Here is a 20,485-nt window from a genome sequence, read left to right as displayed (position 1 = left end):
GGCTTTAAAGCTCCAAAAAGCACAATACACTGATTTTTAGGACAAAATGTAAAATTTATGTATTTGAATGCCCATATATATATATATATATATATACAGTCCCTCCAGAAAAACGTAAAAAAAGATCCTTGATTTTGCGGCAGGTTTTCTTAAAAAATGCGATGGAATATGCAGGATGTTTTTGCAATCTTATTCGATGAAATTGTGGGAACTTGCAAAAACTGCGGTTTGATAAAAAAAGCGAAAAAAAGGTAACCCCCCCCCCAACACCCTGTTATCACTAGGCTATTACTTTACTGTAAAGAGTCATTTCTTATGACTTCCTGTGATAAGCAAGCATACTAAATCAAATCATATTTAAGTTCTCATTCTGTTTTATTTCAGACCTTAATTAGCACATGGCTCAAACTTACAAAACATTGAGTCAAACAAGTTCTCTAGCTTTACAAAAGGAATATTCAACAACTTCTGTAAAAATGAATACAAATAAAATATGAACACAAATATACAAATGCTATTTTATCAATCAATCAATCAATCACCTTTATTTATATAGTGCTTTAAACAAAATACATTGCGCCAAAGCACTGAACAACATTCATTTGGAAAACAGTGTCTCAATAATGCAAAAGGAATTGCAAAGTGCAATTTCTTACTGCAAAGTAAATTATTTTATATACTACTAATATACTTACAACTGTAAGGTTTTGGTACTATTCTTTAACAAAAAAGTACAAACTTACAACTGTAGAGGTGCATCAACTTCTGAATGAAACTACAACAGTCCACTGTGAAAATGAAAACTAACGGCCTCTCATTCGCCATCCTCATCCTCATCCTCATCCCTCTCTCAAAATAATTTGCCCCCACTGTGATGTAACACACCGGTAACTGCTTCGCACGGTCTTTTGCGCTTATTTTTGTTGTCAGATGAGAATGATTTGCGTGCCTCACCCTGGTTTCACCGCGGGGTTCGCAGATGATGTTCACGTCACGCAATTACGTCACTTCATAAGGTTCCCATTGGGAAACAATGGCGATTTTACTTGTGTGAAGTAAACGCAACATTTTTCAACTTTCTGCTAAGATATATGTGACTTTTTTGCAGTCTGAAATCGGCAATTTATGCGGCGAAAGCGCGGCGTATTTCAAAAAATTCGACCCCCCGCATAAATATGCGGCCCTTGGCTGATTATGCATTAAATCAGGCCATCGCATAATCGCGTTTTTCTGGAGGGACTGATATAAAGATATATATATAAATATTTATATATATATATATATATATATATATATATATATATATATATATATATATATATATATATATATATATATAAACAAAAATATAAAATAAAAAACGATTCGCAAGCACATTTTGTCTTTTTTTATTTTTAAAATGTTGAGTAAACCTGAGTCAGATGAGCATGACCTCCTCGAACACGACTCCATCTGAGTGTTTGTCCAGTCCTCCGTCTGCTGTTTCCTGCGGGTCCGAGTTGATCTGTGCGACTCCCAGCCTGTAGAGGGCGTCTCTGATCATCACCACCTCTCCCGGCTGACAGGTGTTCAGCGCCTCCGCGATCTGCTGGTTCACGATGTCTCTGCTGCTCAGGAAGTCCAGCAGGCGGTTATAGAGGTAGTAGTACGCTGCGTTATCGAACGTGAGAGCTTTACGCCGAACTGCCGTCGCGCTGCTGTCGTTGATGCTGGTTTCACCCTCGGGGTCGTCACAGATCTCTGCGACGGCGCCGGTGTACGGCTCCAGCTCTTTGCAGAGGCTGATGGCGTGGTGGGCATCGTGGAGGGCGTCCGGTGCGTCGGGTCGCACGATCCAGCGAGAGGTGGATTTGGTGAGCGGGTGCAGATGAGGGTTGGACTCAGTCGCTGTCAGATCCAAACTGTACGGCTGGTCCTGAAGCTCCGAGCAGGAGACGTACTGAAAGAGGGGAGGAGACAGATGTGATTGACACGTTCAACGGCCAATCAGGTGTTTTAAAATCTGTGTATATGGTGGTGTACAACTCAACAAACACCTCTTTTTTGAAGGAAAGTTTGATCAGTTTGATTTTTTTATATACAGCGCTTTTCACAGTATTGAGTATGGCATCTCAAAGTAGCTTTATAGAAATAAATGAACTTTAAAGTTACGATCTTTTCATTTCCTGGAGTAGACACTATAAATGTGTTGTACAGAAAGAGATTCTTAAAAATGTAGCTAAAAGCCTCACCAAAATGGCATTTTATTTGTATGTGTGCAGGATATTACAGGTAACTAAAACTAAAGCCGTAAAATAATACATTTAATAAATTAAACTTTAAATTAAATTTAAAAAACCTTAAACTTATTTTATTTCATGTGGTTTACTAGGGGTTTACTCCTGTGGTTTCTTTTTAGGTTTAGGTTTAAAAAAATAAACATGTTTTTAATTATATGTTATGATGCTGAATATTATTGTCAATATTATTTTATATTAAAACTCATTTTTTAAATATATTATTATTAATTATAATAATAATTAATTATTATTATTTTATCATTTAAAGTAAATATTTATCTGCCTTTAATAAATAATAAAAAGTAATATTATGTACTATACATGTTATTTTTGTATAACTGAGATACTATTATAGCTTTTATTATAATTATTTTTCTTTTTTTATATTTTCTGTTTTCATTTAAATTTTAAATGGTGTTTTTGCCATTTGTATATGCTTTTGTTTTTAAAGGTTTCAATATAATTTTCTTTTTTTAAAGAATTTATTTAGTTTAGATTTTTTATTACATGAAGTTAAACTAAATGAAAACAAGAAATGTTGTCCTGGCAACTAGTTGAAGTAGTAGAAGAATAATTTGTTTCTTAATATTTTTTATTTTATTTCAGTTACTGTTCATTTTATTTCAAGTAAAGTTTTTAGTTTTAGTTTCTGTTCAGCAGTACTGAAAGAGTATGATAAGCCAGGATTGCTTTGGAGCAATTGATAAGTGGACTTTTGTGAAATATGTAAATGCAACCGAAGCATTATAATTACCAATAACATAATAATGATCTATTCCTGTCGATCTCTCACCTGTGGCGGTGTGGTAGGGTCAGAGAAACATCCCTGATTTTTCCCCCACATCTGTGAGGCCAGTTCAGGATATAATACATCAGTGCAGAGCGCCACCTTCTGGGCACAATCTGCCACATACACCGGCGGCCAAAACCTGGACGAAACCAGCAGGTCCAGATGATCTCGAGCGCTTTCTCTGCGGACGATGTACTTGGATCCACACACCACCTGCAGAGATCAGACTCTCACATCAGCTCATCTGATCAAATCACAGAATCCCCAGAGAGCTGAGCCTCAGTGAGTCTGGTACCTGATGAGGACACACTTTACTGACTCGGCCTGCCGTCAGGAGCGCGCCGGGCTGCTGTGCCGTCCACAGGCCGTTCTGTGAGTGTGAATACAACAAAGACACAGACGCCAGCAGCTCGTCCTGCCAAACGAGACCAGCGCGATTACTACAGTACAGGAATATTTAGAGTCATCTGACTTACTGTCCAGAAGTGGCATGTGAAAGGAGGAGAAAGGTGCTTTGTGTTACTGAATAACAAATACTAGTGATCGCTTTAACTGCAGCGATTCTATTGGATGAGAACAAACTCTGAATAATGACACTCTTGTGCTCTGTACGGCTGTTCTGTAGATTTCATTACCTGAAATATAATTAACTTTAACTGAATGAAAATATCAAAAATGTAACTTATTTTATTTCAGCAAGTTGCCAAGCAAAATGTCTGACTTTCATTTCTTTTAACTTGATGTACTAAAATAACTAAAACCAAAACTGAAATAAAAATTAACATTTAAAAAAAAAAGAAAAAAAAAAGAAAAAAAAAAAATCACAAAATAAATTAAATTAAACAGTACCTCAGGGATACTAAAATAACTCTCCTTTAAATTAAACAGTATTTTGTGTATGTATGTATGTATATATATATATATATATATATATATATATATATATATATATATATATATATATAAATATCTCTTTTTTTTTTTGATAATATTAGGTTATAGTATGTACCCATTTAAATAGCTGAGTTAAGGTGTGTGTGTGTGTGTTTGTGTGTGTCACAGTGTACTTTATCAGCGTCTGCAGCAGCAGGAGTCCCACACTTCTCCAGAACGTCTCTGAGCTCTTCTTCACTGTGAACATCCATCTGATTTGGAATCAGACGACCCTCATGAATCAGACGCACCAGAACAGATGGGTCCCCTGAAACACACACACACACACACACACACACACACACACACACACACACACACACACACACACACACAGAGAGAGAGAGAATAATGCTGAAATCAAGTATCAAAGTGCAGAGTCAACTTTATAATAAAGACATAATAGTCTGAAATATACACTGAAATTGAACTGTTTATTGAACCTTTAGACAAAATATATATAAAAAAGCTTTGCATTTGTTTTATGTTTTATATCATATTTGATTTTTTTGATTTTACTAAAAGACCTTTAGTTTCTAAAAAAGTGGAAACAATCGGACGACAGAAGGTTTGGGTCAGGTTGATCCTTTAGAGGTCTTAGTTAAACACGTCACTCAGTCGTCTCAGTACCTCTGAGCTGCGTGTCAGACGTGACTTTGTCTTTCTCCGTGTTGATGACGGTGGTGTTTCTCATGAGAGGAGGGATGAACGGGGCGATGATAGAGGCGTCGAAGCGCGTGATGGGAAAGCTGGAGGGAAACGCTGCCTGTTCCAGCGCCTCGTTCTCCATCGTCAGCCAAAACTCATCGACGTGAACCTCCTCCGTCGCCTGGAAATCCGGCCATGTGAACTACAGAGAGAAAGAAGAACAGTTATTCATCTAAACGTCTTGAGTTACTGTGCTACAGCTGACCTAATTATAACTATTGTTTACACTACTCCGACGTTTTCCACGTTTGAAAACGGAGACTTTGAAAACGCTGCTGACTCCGTTTTAGTTTAAAACTCTGGGGTTGCGTTTCTGTGTAAACGGACCGAATTGTTTACTTGTTTACACTTTTACGCGCATGCCCGGTCTGCATGAATGGTCACTTGACACACGTTTTCTGCTATGTAGTATAGACAGAGATCGTTTCTGAAACGCAGCCAAAACGCCAGTGTAAACGCAGATCGGTTTAATTCTAAAACACCGTTTTAAAACGAAAACGCAGTAGTGTAAACGGGGCCTGAGGAAATACATTGCTTGGTGGAAGAATACTGATTCTATTAATATCATTACACTTTATTTGCGGTTTTATTTCGTGAAATCTTACCACGTATGTGAAATAACCATTTTATAAAAACAATAAGCCTCAAGAAGCCGTGGTTTACAGTGATTTTATAACAGCTAAGGGCTTTGTAAATCATAGCTTCTTGGGGCTTATTGCTTTATTTTACTTTTAAATAATTGTAGTATTTCAGCATATTTCATTTACTGTAGTACCAACAAGTGACTTAAGTTTTTCATCAACCATTTATATATTAATTGAAATTTACATTTCAATAAGTAACATTCTTTATATGTAATTTTATTTCAGTTAATCTATACTGTATTTCAAGTAATGAAATTTTTTGGGGGGTTTTGATACTATAATAGTGTCTTATTAACACTAATATAAGATTGCCGTTACCTCCACGTTTTTGAGCAGCAGCACGTTGCTGGAGTTGCGTTGTGCGATCTCCAGTTTGGGAGCGATGCCACACACGCCACAGATCATGTCGTTATAGTCTCGGACCGTCAGACACTCAAACGCCCAGTAACCGCTGCAGAACAGGTCCTGAACACGCGACAGCTGATCCGAGCTCAGCGCGCAGTCTGAGACACAGAGACACGGTAACCTCACGCACACACACACACACACACACACACGCTCAGCAGATGAGAGATGAGGAGGATGAGGATGATGAAGCACCTGTGAGCGTCAGTGAGTGTTTGATTATACTGAGAGCGGCGTGTGCGGGGTCATCGCCCAGTCTGATCTGATGTCTCATCTTAAAGAACAGATCCAGCGTCACCAGCAGCTTATTACCCACGTTAAACAGACCTGAGAGAAACAAACACACTGAAACATGAACTGCAGTAATACACATCAACATGGGGCATTATCAGTGTTAGATTTTAGCACTGAAATGTGATCAGTTTTTGTTTTTCTGGAGAATTTGTTGTGATTTTGTATTTTTTGTATTTTCGGTTTTCGGTTTTAATTTGACTTTTTGTTTTGTTTTAGCATTGTTAATTGTTTTTTTTTTTATGTCATTTTAATTTTAGTTTTTGTTTTGTGTTTTTAATGGTTTTTATTTTGTTTGTTTATTTGTTTTATTTTTTTTTGTAATTTTGTTGCGTTTTTGGCATTTAAAATATTTTCTTTTAAATATGGCTTATATATATATATATATATATATATTTTTTTTAGGCTAAAGTTTTAGTAATTTCGTTGTGTTTTTACTATTTTTATTATTATTATTTTATATATGGATACATTTTTTATTCATTTTTTTTATATACGTTCCAGTTATCTTGCAGTAACATCAAGTGAAATGAAATTAAATGAAAAATGCTGCCATAAAATAAAATAAGTTATTTATTCATTTTGTTTATATATATATATTTACTCCGTTTATATTATTTAACATTTAACATTCAGTTATATTTATTTACTAGGTTTAGTCATGTTTTTATGTGCTTTTTGTCATTTATATTATTAGTAGTAGTATTTTTGTTACTATTATTATTTTAAATCCATCTATATATTTTTTCATAACGGTTATATTTTTTATAATTTTGTGCTTCAAGTTAAACTAAACTTAAAAATGTTGCCTGGGCAAATAATTGAAATTAAATATGTTTAAGTTTTTTTGTTTTTTTTACTTTATTTATATGAAAGCTTCTGAAGAAGTTATATAAAAAGTATATTTAACATCTGATTTAATGAAAAATTAACATATTTTAGTGTGTGTGTGTGTGTGTGTGTGTGTGTGTGTGTCTGTTTACCCGGGTGCAGGTCTGTGAAACTGTGTATGGCCAGACACTGGAGATTCGTACAGACTTTCAGCTGAAGAGTGACGGGACGAATCAAGCACTCCGTCAACAACCAGCACTCCTCCAACCCTGCAAGCGAACTATAAAACACAAAACAGCACATCCAACATGTAAATCTCCATCTGAGACGATGTGAGTTTGGTCTGAGCCGTCGTCTCTCACCTCTGGTCTCCTTTGAGCAGCGGGTCCTGACACAGACTGCAGTGTGTGGCCGCCGGCTCGAAGAAGCTCGGCCATCCGCTGCTGTCCTCGCTGTGCTTCTGCTGGCCGTTGAGCTGCTGTATGAGGCTGAAGACGTCCTGCAGCTCGCTCTCGCTCTCGGGGAACTGCAGACAGGAGCGCAGCAGACCGACGGTGGAGTGACGCTGCTGCTCTTTCTGAGCGCTGCTCAGAGGCTGAGACGCATCCAACAGAAGCGCAGAAGCACACGCATCCTCAGCGGACAGCTGGAGAAAACACACACACACACACACACACACACACACACACACACACACACAACCAGAGGAAACACAATTTCAGTGCAGCTTTAACAAACATTAACAATGCAAAACTCCCACCGAGACTAGAGCTGAATCCAGTTATTATAATTAAAACTAACATTTTTCCATTTTGTTTAGGGTCTCTTAATTTAAAACTGTTAGTAAAAACTACATAGATATATTTAAAGAAGAAGCATTACAATAAAAAACATTATGATAAAAATCACAAAAAACACAACAAAATTGCTTAAACTTTAAATAAAATAAATGTTAACTGAAATAACAAAAAATAGAAATATATTTCATTTTGATTATTTGCTGAGGCAACATTTTAAATTTTTGTTTAGTTTAACCTGATGTACTAAGAAAAGGATATAGACATAATTTAATAAAAATAATAAAAAATGTATAATAATAATAATAATAAAAAATACACCACTAAAACATAGAATAAAATAAACAAAGAAAAACTAAAACCATTAAAATACACTAAAGTCAGCTAGTTGCCAAGGTATTTTCTTATATTATATCTGTTAGTAAAAACTGCATAGACATGTAAAACTAAATTAATAAAATAAAAATGACAAATACACCACAGAATTACAAAAAATGACCAAAATTACAATTATATATATATATATATATATATATATAGTGACAAAAACAAAAAAATGACAAACTTTTATCAAAATGAAATTCTAAAAATAAAAACGAATTCAAAATACTAATGCAAACAATAATAGTCTATTAATGATACTACAATAACACTTTTGAAGCTGATTTGAGTCAGTTTTGTCGAGTCGAGTGCCGGCTGTGCAGTGAGTGCTGGAACTAACGGTCAGTTTGCTCTTCTTGGTGAGTTTGTTGATGAGTTCACAGCCGCAGGTCGGACAGCGTTGAGGTTTGTGTCTGTTCTTATAGACGTAATCACACGCGGGATTCTTACATCGACCACGACCTCTCGCTGTAGACAAACCCAGAGCCTGAGGAACAGAAAACACACACAGAGCTGATGAACAATCCTGAACCTGTACATATAGAAACAGACCAACACAAATGTGCTCAAACGTTTGCGGTCTCAGCAGTGAGCACTCACTAGGGAGGATCCAGCTGTTTTCTTGAAGGGCAGCATGGAGAGGATCTTGACGCCGTTGTCTGTGATGATGTACTGGTTACTGCTGACTGTGATGGGCTTCTGAAATCACAGTTAAACAGCTTTCACCATCTATCACACACACCAGCCTCAAATTATTCTTATCATCATCACCTCTGATTATTATTAGTATTATTATTCGTATTATTTCAGATTATTTTTATTATTAATTTTGTTATTTTTATGGATAGTATTATTTTCTCAGATTATTTGATCTTTATTATCATCATCATCATTATTATTATTATTATATTATTATTTTTCTTCTTGTTGTTGATGTTATTGTTATATTTATTATTTTATTATTCCCAAAGATTATTTTTACTATTTTCTGATTATTATTATTATTATTATCATTACTATTGTTATTTTTATTGTTCTCTCAGATTATTATTATTATACATTATTAATATTGTTATTGTTCTTTCAGATTATTTTATTGTTCTTTTTCAGATTTTTTTTTATTGTTGTTTTTTATTAATTTATTACTGTTATTATTATTATTATATTTTATTATTATTATTATTATTATTATTATTATTATTGTGAGTTTTTTTAGATTATTTTTCTTGTTGTCTTTATTATTCTTATATTTATTACTTTATTATTATTATCATCTCAGATTTTGTTTTACTTTTCTCTCAGATTATTATTATTATTATTATGTATTATTACTATTGTTGTTGTTATTTTTATTGTTCTCAGATTATTTGATTGTTCTTTTTTCAGATTATTTTTCTATCAGATTACGGTTCTTCTTATTATTATTTTGTATTATTATTATTACTATTATTATTATTATTATTATTATTGTCAGTTATTTTTATTTTATTTTTTGTTATTGTTGTTATATGTATTACTTTATTATTCTAATTTTTTTAGTCTTCTCTCAGATTATTATTATTATATATTATTATTGTTATTTTTATTGTTCTCAGATTATTGAATTGTTCTTTTTTCAGATAATTTTTCTTGTTTTTATCACTTATCACTATTTTATCTGATATTTTACTCTTCTCTCATATTACTGTAATTATTAGACTTATTATTTTAATATTTATTATTATCATCATCATCATCATTATATGTTATTACTATTTCTATTTTATTTGATTGTTATTTTTCATATTATTTTTCTTCTTCTTTTTTTACTTTATTATTCTCTCAGATTATTTGTATTATTCATTGCTACTATTATAATTATTAGCACCTTTATTCTCTCGGGGTGTAATGAGGGTGAAGTCACCTGTTGTAAGGCACTGGGTGTGATCATGTGACCCAGCTGTTTGAGGGTGCTGGGCTTCAGTCCGGCGATCTGTTCATTAGCTGATGGTTTCACTGGAAACAATAACACAACACATTACACCTCGACAGTCAACAGATAATCTGAAAGCGTGATGGATTTAAACACAAGAATAACAGATCATTAGACGTCTCTCACCAGCTTTGATGACATTAGCGTCTGATTTGACTTTCTCAGGAGGAACCGTGATCCACTGCACAACTGCAGACTGAGTGGCCGCATCTGTCAACATCAGACGCATTTCATTTACATTTGCTCTTTCTGCACATGTGCATGGCTTCAGGGACTGGTTTAGTGTTTTAAATAAAGCTTGACTCACTGTTCTGTGCAGGAGCTGGAAGAATAGCTCGTATCCGGCGTTTCTGTAAAGCACTGCTAGCTTTTTCTCTCGTGACAACCTGAATTTGACCAGCACCCAATGATCTGAAACGAGCAAAACACACGGCTGAAAGAAGAAATATTCATTACTCTATGCATATTGTGCAGTACACACTGTGCGCCGTCCACTAATAAAATAAATACTATGTGAAACAGTACAAAGTGTGCAATAATAGACATTTCATACAGGAATACAAGCTACACTTTAGTCACATGATCTCATTACCCTGCATATTTAATTCAGCGAGTGCCACCAGTTTATCATTTTTTCACATTTTTCATTATTGACCCAATTTTGTGTAAAAAAAAAAATGTTAGTTGTAAGAAATTTTTGCAGTCGGATCAAAAGAATCATACAACTATAAAAAATAATTTTCAGTAATTGAAAGCTGAAATCAAATCAAATATAAATATCAGAAAAATAAATAAATAAATAAAAACTTGCTAAACTAAATTAAGTTGAAATTAATTAAAAGCTAAAGAAAACAATTTTTTTAATGTAAAAAGAAATGAAAAAAGGACCAAAAAAATACTAAAACTTCAAGTAAAATGAAAACTAGACATTTAGAAATATTAATAAATATCATAATTGTATATAAATAATATTACAAATGGACTGTCGAGTCAGTGCATTGCATTGTGGGACACTATAGAAAGTCATCCAGGTATTTCAAGCATAACAGAGAATAATGTTCACAGTATGCACACTGCAGAAAGACATTGGCGTATGCATCCTGTTGTGTTTCTTACAGCACAGCTGTGCATTCGGCGCTCTGCGCTCCAGCAGATGTTTTGACAGCGGATCCATCAGGTGTTTGTTGGGCTGACGATGCATTCACCCGCTCTCTCTTTCTACGGGCCGCCCTGCGAGCAGCCGCAGTCCCGCCGTCCGGAGCTTTATCTGAAGAGGGTTTCTGAGTAATAACAGAAGCGCTTGTCTGCTCTTCTGTCCGTTCTGTGTCTTTCGATGACGTCTCGTTAGGGTCTGACGGACGAGGCTTGGAGTCGACACACTGCTTTCCTGAAGACGGCTCAGAGCTTTTGACCGAGCTTCTCTTACCCTGTAACAGACAGAAATATATTAATATATTTAGGATTATAATTAGGAATGCAAATTTAAAAACAAAAGCCACATTTTCAGTTCAGGAAGCATAGCGCAGGTTTGAGGACTCACAGCTGCCACCCATTTCCCCCCGAGGTGTTGTCCGCAGTCAGGGCACTGGGGCGGTTTGTGACGGGTGACGTATGAAAACACACACCCGGGGGTGGTGCAGCTGCCCCGTCCTCGCCGTGTGTATTTGATGGGCTGAAAACAGGACAGATGTGTGAGTTACACGTGTCTGATGCATTATATGATCAGAAAACTGTACTTATTATAGTTAACTATAACTACCCCTAAAAGTATAACAAAATAAAAAAAAAACATTTAAATACTTGAATTTATTTTTTATTTTTTACGAAATATGAAAAATCTCTATTTTTGTTGTTGATTTCTCAATTTAATTTAGTTTAACATGATGTCAATTAAATACATTTTTTAATAATAATAATAATAATAATGACAAAACCAAACAACAAAATTAATAAAACTTTAACTGAAATTATTTAGACTTTTTTTTTAAACTAATAATAATTAATACAAGCTATAATAGTATTTAATTGATACTAAAATAACACTAGTGCAATTTTTTATTTTTATTTAATTTTTTCAGTCACTGGGCTGATAAAGTTTGCCTGGTTCATGCTAATCTAAATAAATAATCTCCTGTCTTTTCACTATTTTGGTCAACAGTTTCGTCTTAGTAGGTTGTGGTCAGAAGGAAATGACTCTCATTACGTACAAATATCTGTACATGCTGTTTATGTCTTTCACAGGTGATTTACTGACCAGTTTAAATGAGGGTTTGGGTTCTGGTTTCACACTGCTCACTAATGGAAACATCATTATCGGACTGGCTGTGTTAATCACTTTGTTTTCCAAGACTCTCTGAAAAACACAAAACACAGTAAATATGAATCACTCACTTATCGTTTCTAAAAACCTGTCCGTTTATTGACTCACTTCATGTTTTAATGTGGATGATTGACAGCTCACCTGATTGGGTATTATAGCGACTAGATGAGTGGCATCTGCTTTGATCTGCGGCATCAAAGCCCCGCCCTCCATTCCACTCTCTATCGCCATGCCAACGTCACCATACGTCACCCGAGACTCCTCCCTCTTCACAAGCAGAGCTGGTAGTGTTTCAGTGGCGCTCTGGGTCGGTGCGTCCTCACTGAGCGCCTCGATGGCTATGCACTGCTCCGTCAGCTCCACCTCACTGCCCAGAGTCATGGGGGACACCAGCGTCTCCGGGGCCCGAGGGGCTCCATCCACCAGCGCCTCCGGCTCGCCGTCTCCCTCCACCTGTTCGCCTCCCGCTGAACTCTTGGGCAGAAGCACGTAATTGGCCCTCGGGAGGATCTTGCGGAAACCTGGTACGTCCTGAGAGGGCGCAGCTGCTGATTGGCTGCTCTGTGAAAAGAGACGCAAAATTGACAGTCGTGAGACATTAGGAGGTGCTTTACTGCACCGAAAATAATGCAACATTTGCCTCATTTTCTTTCAACTAAACATAATATTTCAAAGTGAATAGACATTTTGTTTACAGTTTTGTGGGGATTCAACTATACAGTCGAAAAATTTATTTGTGATCATATATTAATATGACTTTTTGTAGTCATATTAATATATGATCACAATTTTTTTTCGGCTGCATTATCGAAAATATTATATAAAAATATTATATGTAATATTGATTTATTTAATAAAATTGATAATTTATATACTATTATATATACTATTATTTACAATTAGATTTTATTTATATATTTCCTGTTTCCACTTTTATTTTAAAATGTTCAGCAATTAGCTGAAATATTATGAGCTCAAGTTTCTTTCTTTAATATTTTATCTCAGTTAATGTTTATTTTATTTAAAGTAAGAATAATGTTTTTTATGGTTTTAGTTTTGGTTATAACCCAGATAATAATAATAATAATTATTATTATTATTACATAACATTTTAAAATATATTATTATTGTAATAACAATAGTATTTAGGAATAATAATATAAGAAAGTTTAACTGTACAGGGCTGTAAATTTACAATAGTAATATTTCTGGTTGTCTTTATTTAATTTCATTTATTTTCAAATGTTAAACCATCGATCTTTTTATTTTGTGACCATAAAGCTGTGTGTGTGTGTGTGGACAGCAGCCAGTTTATAAGCACTTCTCATCACAAATTTGGGAAGAAAAACAAACAGTGCCATGCCTCCCTCTGAAATCGTATTTAATTTAATTAAACACAGCCGTTGAACACTAATGATCCCACTAAGCCAGATCACAATTTCTGTTTTATTACAAGTAATCGCACAGACCTACCATATACTATTCATAACTTTCAAAACGTAAACAGTTTGGATGAATAAAATAAAAAGTTGTCTTCTAATCCATAATAATTTTTCATGTGAATTCAGGAAAATGCATTTAGTTCCTCAGTGAACGGGCTCACCGGGTCGATGCCGTCTTTCTCCATGCGCGCTCTCTCCAGGTAAAAACCTCGATCGGCCACGTTCAGCCTCTTCCAGCTGTCGCTAATGCATTTGTTGATCTCAGACTGCGGCAGGTCCGGGTGCTCCTGCTGGACGCTCTGATGCACGTCAAAGTAATACAGCAGATACGCTGACCTGGGACAGCAGACAACACACATATTAATACACATCACCTGCCTGTATGTTCATGTTTCTCAGGGAAGCTCTACCTGGGCTTCTTGGGTTTGTCTGCGCTCTCCACGCTGCCTTTGCTCTTGCGTTTCTTCTTGGGTGAAGGAAGTTCCAGAAGCGTGTAGCAGCTCTCCACCTCCATCTCTCCGTAGATGGCCTCCATCTGTGAAGAAACAGAGAAAGGAGAGAGGCCTTAATATGATGCATTACCAATAAAATTAGAGAGGTATCACTCAACATTGCTCGGGTTAAAAACGGTTATGTCAGGTTATGTCGGGTTTATGTCAGTGATGCTGAATTTATTTAAAATATGACATTTTATAAATCGAAAATTCAGTAACACTGTACAATAAGGTTCCATTATTTAATTAACATGAACATATAATGAACAATACATGTATTACAGTATTGATTAATCTTTGTTAAGGTTAATTAATGGAAATACAGTCAATCATTGTTTGTTCGTATTAATTCACAGTGCATTAACTAATGATAACAAGCACAAGTTTTGATTTTAATAACGCGTCAACAAATATTGATATTAACTTTAACTAAGGTAAATAATGTGATTGTGCATTTGTAGTTCATGTTAACTAATGTTAGCTAATGAATCTTGCTATATCCACAAATGTAAATGGGCACCACAAAAAAAAAATAATAATAATACTTTTGAACTTTTCTTTGCTTAATTTAACAGCAAAAAGAAATAACAAAGCAGCAAAAATGACTGTAAATTACTGCAAAGCCATTATTAAATTAAATAATATATATTTGCAAATCTTTTTTTTTTTCTATTTAATTTTGTTAAGAAATATCGATGTGGATCTGCTCTTGGCATGATTCGTTACGTTACTCACATGATACTAATGTACTTCAGGGAACTACTGTACAAACACAAAACATGGTAACGTTACTACTTTATAAACAAGGTACTATTTGTTATTATTAGTTAACATTGTGCTGCTGGAGCAGATGCAGGTAAACAACAGCAACATTATTTGGACCGCGTCACGTGACACTCCATAACCGCCTTCACACACACAAATATACACATATATATGACTTTAATTGCAGCTTATGTACATAAATGCGTGGTTTAAGAGGTAAAAGCAGGTGTCGGACTGTAAGCGGGCTCGTCCGAGTGTGTTTTATTCGCTCATTGTTGAGGGCTGATACTGACAGTCTGCGGCCAATGAGCGCGGCTCTTATTGAAGCCTTACCTGAGCGAGCGCGGGATCGGTCCAAACCCGGGCGAATCTCTCCTCACACCGGCGCTAAAGCCGCGGGACCGGCGCTCCGGATCATGGGTGTATGCGGCGTGAGCTCTCAGTCGCTGTTTTAGCTTGTGTTTCCTGCAGTATACTACTGTAAAATGGCGGAGGAGCGATCAGATGAACGACCGGAGGCCCAATGAGAGTTTGCTCTGCAGCGGCTGCGACGGAATAGTACGACTTTAATTTTAATTTATTTATTTTTACACGAATTTATTTTATTTTATATATATGGTAAAGCCATGTAATGACACATATATTTGTTAATAACTTTCCCAGGATAAATATAACTGTCCTTCCCGATGTGGTCGCTTGGTGGCGGCGCGAGCCGTTTCCTCCGTTGAGTCGTGTTCAAAACTCTGCATGTTTTCCTAATGCTGGCTTTTATATCCGAGAGAAATTAGTATCATATAAATATTTTAATTACATGCATCTTTTCCTGACATGAAAACAGAAATAGTCCTCTTCGGTCTCTATAGGATGAAAGCACTAAACTGTAATGATGAACGACATGGATTGGCCAAACCGCGAAGAGCGATGAGAAAAGTAACGGGTATCACGTGACATCGCCGTCATGTAATGTAATGACACTGAAAAACTTTAATAGGTATTACATTGAAAAATATAGATTTATAATGTGATTTTTTATTATTTTTACTATCGAGCCGTCATACCTGACAAATTACAGGGAAATTTTGAGTCACTAAGCTTTAACTATTTTGGGAAGCTCATGTATTTTATTATTGTAATTTATACATAACGCTTTTTTGGGCTTATATTGTTAATTCTAACGAAAACGTAACAAAATAAGATCAAATATATTCACAAGAGGCGTAATGTGTGGTGTTCGAGCGAGTCGTCATGATTCAGTCCAGGCGAGTCGAGCGCAGATTGAATCGTTTGTCATTTCTGCAGTATGGCGGAGGACAAGGTGAGAGAAAGTCTGGCTGTCTGTAAAACAAACCCTGTTTAAAAATAATTACGGTAAATTTAATAGCAAAACGGTTATGTCGTGTATATTTAAGCGCTGTACTATCAATGGCACGTGCTGTTTGTTAAATAGCGCTGTTGTAAAGCTTTAATGGAGTTATGTAAAGTCACTGCATTTGACAGCTCTCATAGAAAACAAAACCTCAAACATAAGATCTCATCATCTAGACTGAAAGTGCCTTGAAATCAAGTCAAATGGATCACTGTAGTCAATCTGTCATCTGCATGCTGGTTTCTATCACTGGTCTGGGTATGTCAGTGGTCTGCTCTGGTCTCATGTGGTCTGTTGTGGTCTCATATGGTCTGATGTGTTTTGGTTCTGTTTCAGGATCCAGTGACCCGACTGAAGGATCTGGCTCAGCTCAAAGACCAGCTCGAAGAGATCCAGAAGAAGATGGAGAATGAGGTTCAAGCTGGAATCCCTCAGGTACCACAGAACCAGATCCACGACCGATCCGGATCGGTCCGGCCCAGCTAATACTAAAGACCACACACAGAGAGTGTGCTGCTGTACTGATGAATAGTTTTGTTTTGTAATGAGATGGGCCTCTTGTGAGGGACCCCATTGATAAACTGAAAGGTAGCTGTAAATTTTTATGTATGAAATCAAATTATACTGTGTGCGGATATTATAATTATTATTTTTCCTGTTTTTGGTTCTTTTTATCAGTTTTTAAATTTTACATTTTATCTACAAAGTTTGTGTTTTCATTTATATTTTCTGTTTTAATTTTAATTTTAGTTAAGGGTTAGTTCGCCCAAAAATGAAAATTATGTCATTAATAACTCACCGTTATGCTGTTCCAAACATGTAAGACCTCCTTTTATCTTTGGAACACAGTTTAAGATATTTTAGATTTAGTCCGAGAGCTCTCAGTCCCTCCATTGAAGCTGTGTGTACGGTATACTGTCCATGTCCAGAAAGGTAAAAAAAACATCAAAGTAGTCCATGTGACATCAGAGGGTCAGTTGGAATTTTTTGAAGCATCGAAAATACATTTTGGTCCAAAAATAGCAAAAACTATGACTTTATTCAGCATTGTCTTCTCTTCCGTGTCTGTGTGAGAAAGAGTTCAAATCAAAGCAGTCTGGATATCCGGTTCGCGAACGAATCATTCATTTCACCAAATCGAACTGAATCGTTTTAAACGATTCGCGTCTCCTATACACATTAATCCACAAATGACTTAAGCTGTTAATTTTTAAATGTGGCTGACACTCCCTCTGAGTTCAAACAAACCAATATCCCGAAGTAATTCATTTACTCAAACAGTACACTGACTGAACTGCTGTGAAGAGAGAGCTGAAGATGAACACCGAGCTGAGCCAGATAACAAACAACAGACTGACTCGTTCACGAGTCAAGAACCGTTTCTGTCAGACGCGTCCGATTTGTGAACCGAGGAGCTGATGATACTGTGCATGTGTGATTCAGCGTGAAGCAGACCGACACAGAAGAGCGCCTGAACCGAACTGATTCTTTTAGTGATTGATTCTGAACTGATTCTGTGCTAGTCTTATGAGCACGGGCAGACTGCTTTGATTTGAACAGATCTCTCACAGATTTGATCTCTCACAACAGACACGGAAGAGAAGACAATGCTGAATAAAGTCGTCGTTTTTGCTATTTTTGGACCAAAATGTATTTTCGATGCTTCAAAAAATTCTAACTGACCCTCTGATGTCACATGGACTACTTTGATGATGTTTTTACCTTTCTGGACATGGACAGTATACCGCACACACAGCTTCAATGGAGGGACTGAGAGCTCTTGGACTAAATCTAAAATATCTTAAACTGTGTTCCGAAGATAAAAGGAGGCCTTACATGTTTGGAACGACATGAGGGTGAGTTATTAATGACATAATTTTCATTTTTGGGCGAACTAACCCTTCAATAGAAGTGTTATTAATGTTTATTTCAGTTTTAGTTTTATTAGTACATTAGTATAAACTAAATGAATATGAGAGATGTTGCCTTGCTTAAAATAGTTGTGTTTGTGTTTTATTTCATTTTTTTAATGGTTTTAGTTAACTGTAACAACCCTGATTGACAACAAGATTCAATATTTTTTTTCCCAATTAAATATTTAAATAAAACAAATTGTTAAAATATTTTCTTAAAAAAAAAAAAAGATTTTTGACTTGGCTTTAGAAAGTGAGATGTTTATGAATATCATTGTTTTTGTATGTATTGTTGTAATTATATTTAATAATTTTATTAAAAACATAATTTAAATGCATATTTAATATCTTAAGTGTATTACATTTTTGAAAAAAAATAAAATAATTAAGAACCCCTTACCACTCCGATAACATCCCCAGACTCCAGTCCGCAAACTGGAAAAATATGTATTTTCTAAACATGTTGCACTTCATATACATTAAGATTCCCAGCAGCTGAAACTCTGTCTGTCTGTCTGTGTTTCTCAGGGTGGCTCAGTTTTACAGTCTCCTTTGCTGAAAGGATTCCTGGCCGGGTATGTGATTTCCAAACTGCGTTCCTCGGCCGTCCTGGGAGTGGCTTTGGGAACCTTGACGGGAATCTACGCCGCTCAGAGCTATCAGGTGCCCAACATTGAGACGAGCCTACGAGACTTCCTCCACTCTCTGAAGAAAGGACCGAGTGATTAACAGTGCCTCAGGAGTGAGGAGGAGAACATGTGTCACTGATGTTTGGTTTGTGTCCTTCAGCATCACAGCGGAGCTCCTTCCCTCCTGAACCAAACCCTTGAGCTAGATCAAACCCTGTTTCCAGGTCTGTATGTGAGGGTGGATTTGGACTGTTTTGATGAAAAGTGGGCGTTATGTAGGACTGCAAAATGAATCGAAACAATATCTAAATCACAATGGAGCTTAGTATGATTATCAAATTGCAGTGGCTGTTTATTAATTTAATTAAATATATGTGATGCGTGTTTCAGAGTGAAATGTGGGACTGTGCTCAGTCCGTTTAACATTTAATGAACAAAATTAAGACCTACTTAAATATGAATATTGTAATTTTACAGTTAAAAATCTTGTGTGATATTTTTCTTATTAAATACTCTCTTTTTTTAAGTGCAATTACAGTAGTAATAGTTTTTGTTTCATATTTTTATTTAGTAGTGATAATTAAGCTGTACACAAAAATTGTACAGCTGTACTTTGATGAATTCATTATATTAAATTATTATATAAAATACAATTCTTATAAACACACATACATATATAGAGTATTATAATATTATTTTTAATATAATTCATAGATTAATATTTAATATCAATTTTCTTGAATACTTACTCAAAATAAATAAATAAATTAAATAAATAAAAATGTCTACAAGAATTTTTATCAGATTTTTAGCCCCAAATCCTGCAGCTCTAGCATCATGTCCGTTGAAGACTTCTGTTTCTCCCGGTGCTCTGTGTCAGTCTTTTGTAGCACTTCTTCCTGTACTCTCAGAAGCAGCTGTTGCTGGCAGACGCTGAGTGTGATTGTGACAGATAACCTCCTCGCAGGAGACGCGGGGTTTGTCTCCTTCTTCTTCATCTATTGTTTCATCTCAGGATTGGCAGTGTCTGCCTTTGAGTCTCCAGAACTTGTTGCTGTATGTCTTCTGCGTGGGAATCAATCTGACAATCAGCAGTGGTTTCTCCACTCTCGTTGGGCTCATTATTGTGGGACAGGCTGCTAACGGGCTGTTCCTCATCTCTTCTTCTATGCTGGTGAATGACCTGATTCTGGGAACACAGCTCACACATTACTTCCTGTTTCCTGTGCTGCTGCTGATTGGATGGGCCTTCCACCAAAGATGACTTGGATTTTTTTATGACTCTTTATCTGTAGTGAACCATTTATTTTTTCAGCATATGCCCTCAGATATCGAGAAGTGCATCTTACTGTGAATGAACATCCTCTCATCGAGACTGAATGTCTGCCAATGTATTGTTTTTACTCATATGCAGTATTTTATTTTCAAAATAAATGTTGAAATGAATGGCACAGCACATTTATGCAAATTGTAACTGATTTACCAGGTTAAATAAAGGTAACAAATAAATATAATGGATCATTCA

The 20,485-nt window shown here is 35.6% G+C and overlaps 2 protein-coding genes across 9 annotated transcripts in view; one reads left to right on the top strand and one right to left on the bottom strand.

Moving 5' to 3' along the window:
* The window catches only part of hmgxb3 (HMG box domain containing 3), an 18,036-nt gene extending 2,503 nt beyond the window's left edge, over positions 1-15,533 (bottom strand). Inside the window, exons 1-21 of one of the 2 annotated variants that reach the window (XM_052615640.1) lie at positions 15,386-15,533; positions 14,204-14,328; positions 13,955-14,129; positions 12,493-12,912; positions 12,286-12,384; positions 11,572-11,703; positions 11,148-11,458; positions 10,339-10,442; positions 10,158-10,241; positions 9,963-10,054; positions 8,660-8,758; positions 8,400-8,546; positions 7,244-7,527; positions 7,034-7,161; positions 5,955-6,086; positions 5,673-5,857; positions 4,633-4,852; positions 4,137-4,270; positions 3,365-3,484; positions 3,073-3,282; positions 1,413-1,939 (exon numbers count right to left, since the gene is read on the bottom strand). In XM_052615640.1, coding sequence (XP_052471600.1) covers positions 1,418-1,939; positions 3,073-3,282; positions 3,365-3,484; positions 4,137-4,270; positions 4,633-4,852; positions 5,673-5,857; positions 5,955-6,086; positions 7,034-7,161; positions 7,244-7,527; positions 8,400-8,546; positions 8,660-8,758; positions 9,963-10,054; positions 10,158-10,241; positions 10,339-10,442; positions 11,148-11,458; positions 11,572-11,703; positions 12,286-12,384; positions 12,493-12,912; positions 13,955-14,129; positions 14,204-14,328 — 3,723 coding nt within the window. In that variant the 5' untranslated portion in view covers positions 15,386-15,533 and the 3' untranslated portion in view covers positions 1,413-1,417. Of the gene's footprint in view, positions 1-1,372; positions 1,940-3,072; positions 3,283-3,364; positions 3,485-4,136; positions 4,271-4,632; positions 4,853-5,672; positions 5,858-5,954; positions 6,087-7,033; positions 7,162-7,243; positions 7,528-8,399; positions 8,547-8,659; positions 8,759-9,962; positions 10,055-10,157; positions 10,242-10,338; positions 10,443-11,147; positions 11,459-11,571; positions 11,704-12,285; positions 12,385-12,492; positions 12,913-13,954; positions 14,130-14,203; positions 14,329-15,385 lie in introns of those variants that run through there. The other variant, XM_052615638.1, reaches the window with a different exon arrangement.
* On the top strand, positions 15,462-20,485 carry LOC128027779 (SLC35A4 upstream open reading frame protein-like). 7 transcript variants are annotated; one of them, XM_052615645.1, is made up of 5 exons: positions 15,462-15,610; positions 16,755-16,853; positions 18,860-18,994; positions 19,121-19,184; positions 19,872-20,485. In XM_052615645.1, the coding sequence occupies exons 1-5, from the start codon at positions 15,557-15,559 to the stop codon at positions 19,895-19,897; spliced, it is 378 nt and encodes a 125-aa protein (XP_052471605.1). In that variant the 5' UTR covers positions 15,462-15,556; the 3' UTR covers positions 19,898-20,485. The 7 variants fall into 7 exon arrangements, 6 of the variants coding, with proteins under 6 accessions (XP_052471605.1, XP_052471603.1, XP_052471606.1 ...); XR_008186800.1 differs by having other exon boundaries at positions 18,860-19,184; XM_052615643.1 differs by having other exon boundaries at positions 19,121-20,485.

The sequence above is a fragment of the Carassius gibelio genome, chromosome A14 (assembly GCF_023724105.1).
Source record: "Carassius gibelio isolate Cgi1373 ecotype wild population from Czech Republic chromosome A14, carGib1.2-hapl.c, whole genome shotgun sequence".
NCBI classification, from domain to species: domain Eukaryota; kingdom Metazoa; phylum Chordata; class Actinopteri; order Cypriniformes; family Cyprinidae; genus Carassius; species Carassius gibelio.
This window is presented reverse-complemented; position numbering and strand designations above follow the sequence as displayed.

Excerpts from the sequence above, each read along its gene's own strand:
- LOC128027779 (XM_052615643.1), top strand. The coding sequence starts at position 15,557 with ATGAACGACCGGAGGCCCAATGAGAGTTTGCTCTGCAGCGGCTGCGAC. Across the intron at positions 15,611-16,754 it reads GCAGCGGCTGCGACGGAATA|GATCCAGTGACCCGACTGAA; the intron begins GTACGACTTTAA and ends GTTCTGTTTCAG. Across the intron at positions 16,854-18,859 it reads TTCAAGCTGGAATCCCTCAG|GGTGGCTCAGTTTTACAGTC; the intron begins GTACCACAGAAC and ends TGTGTTTCTCAG.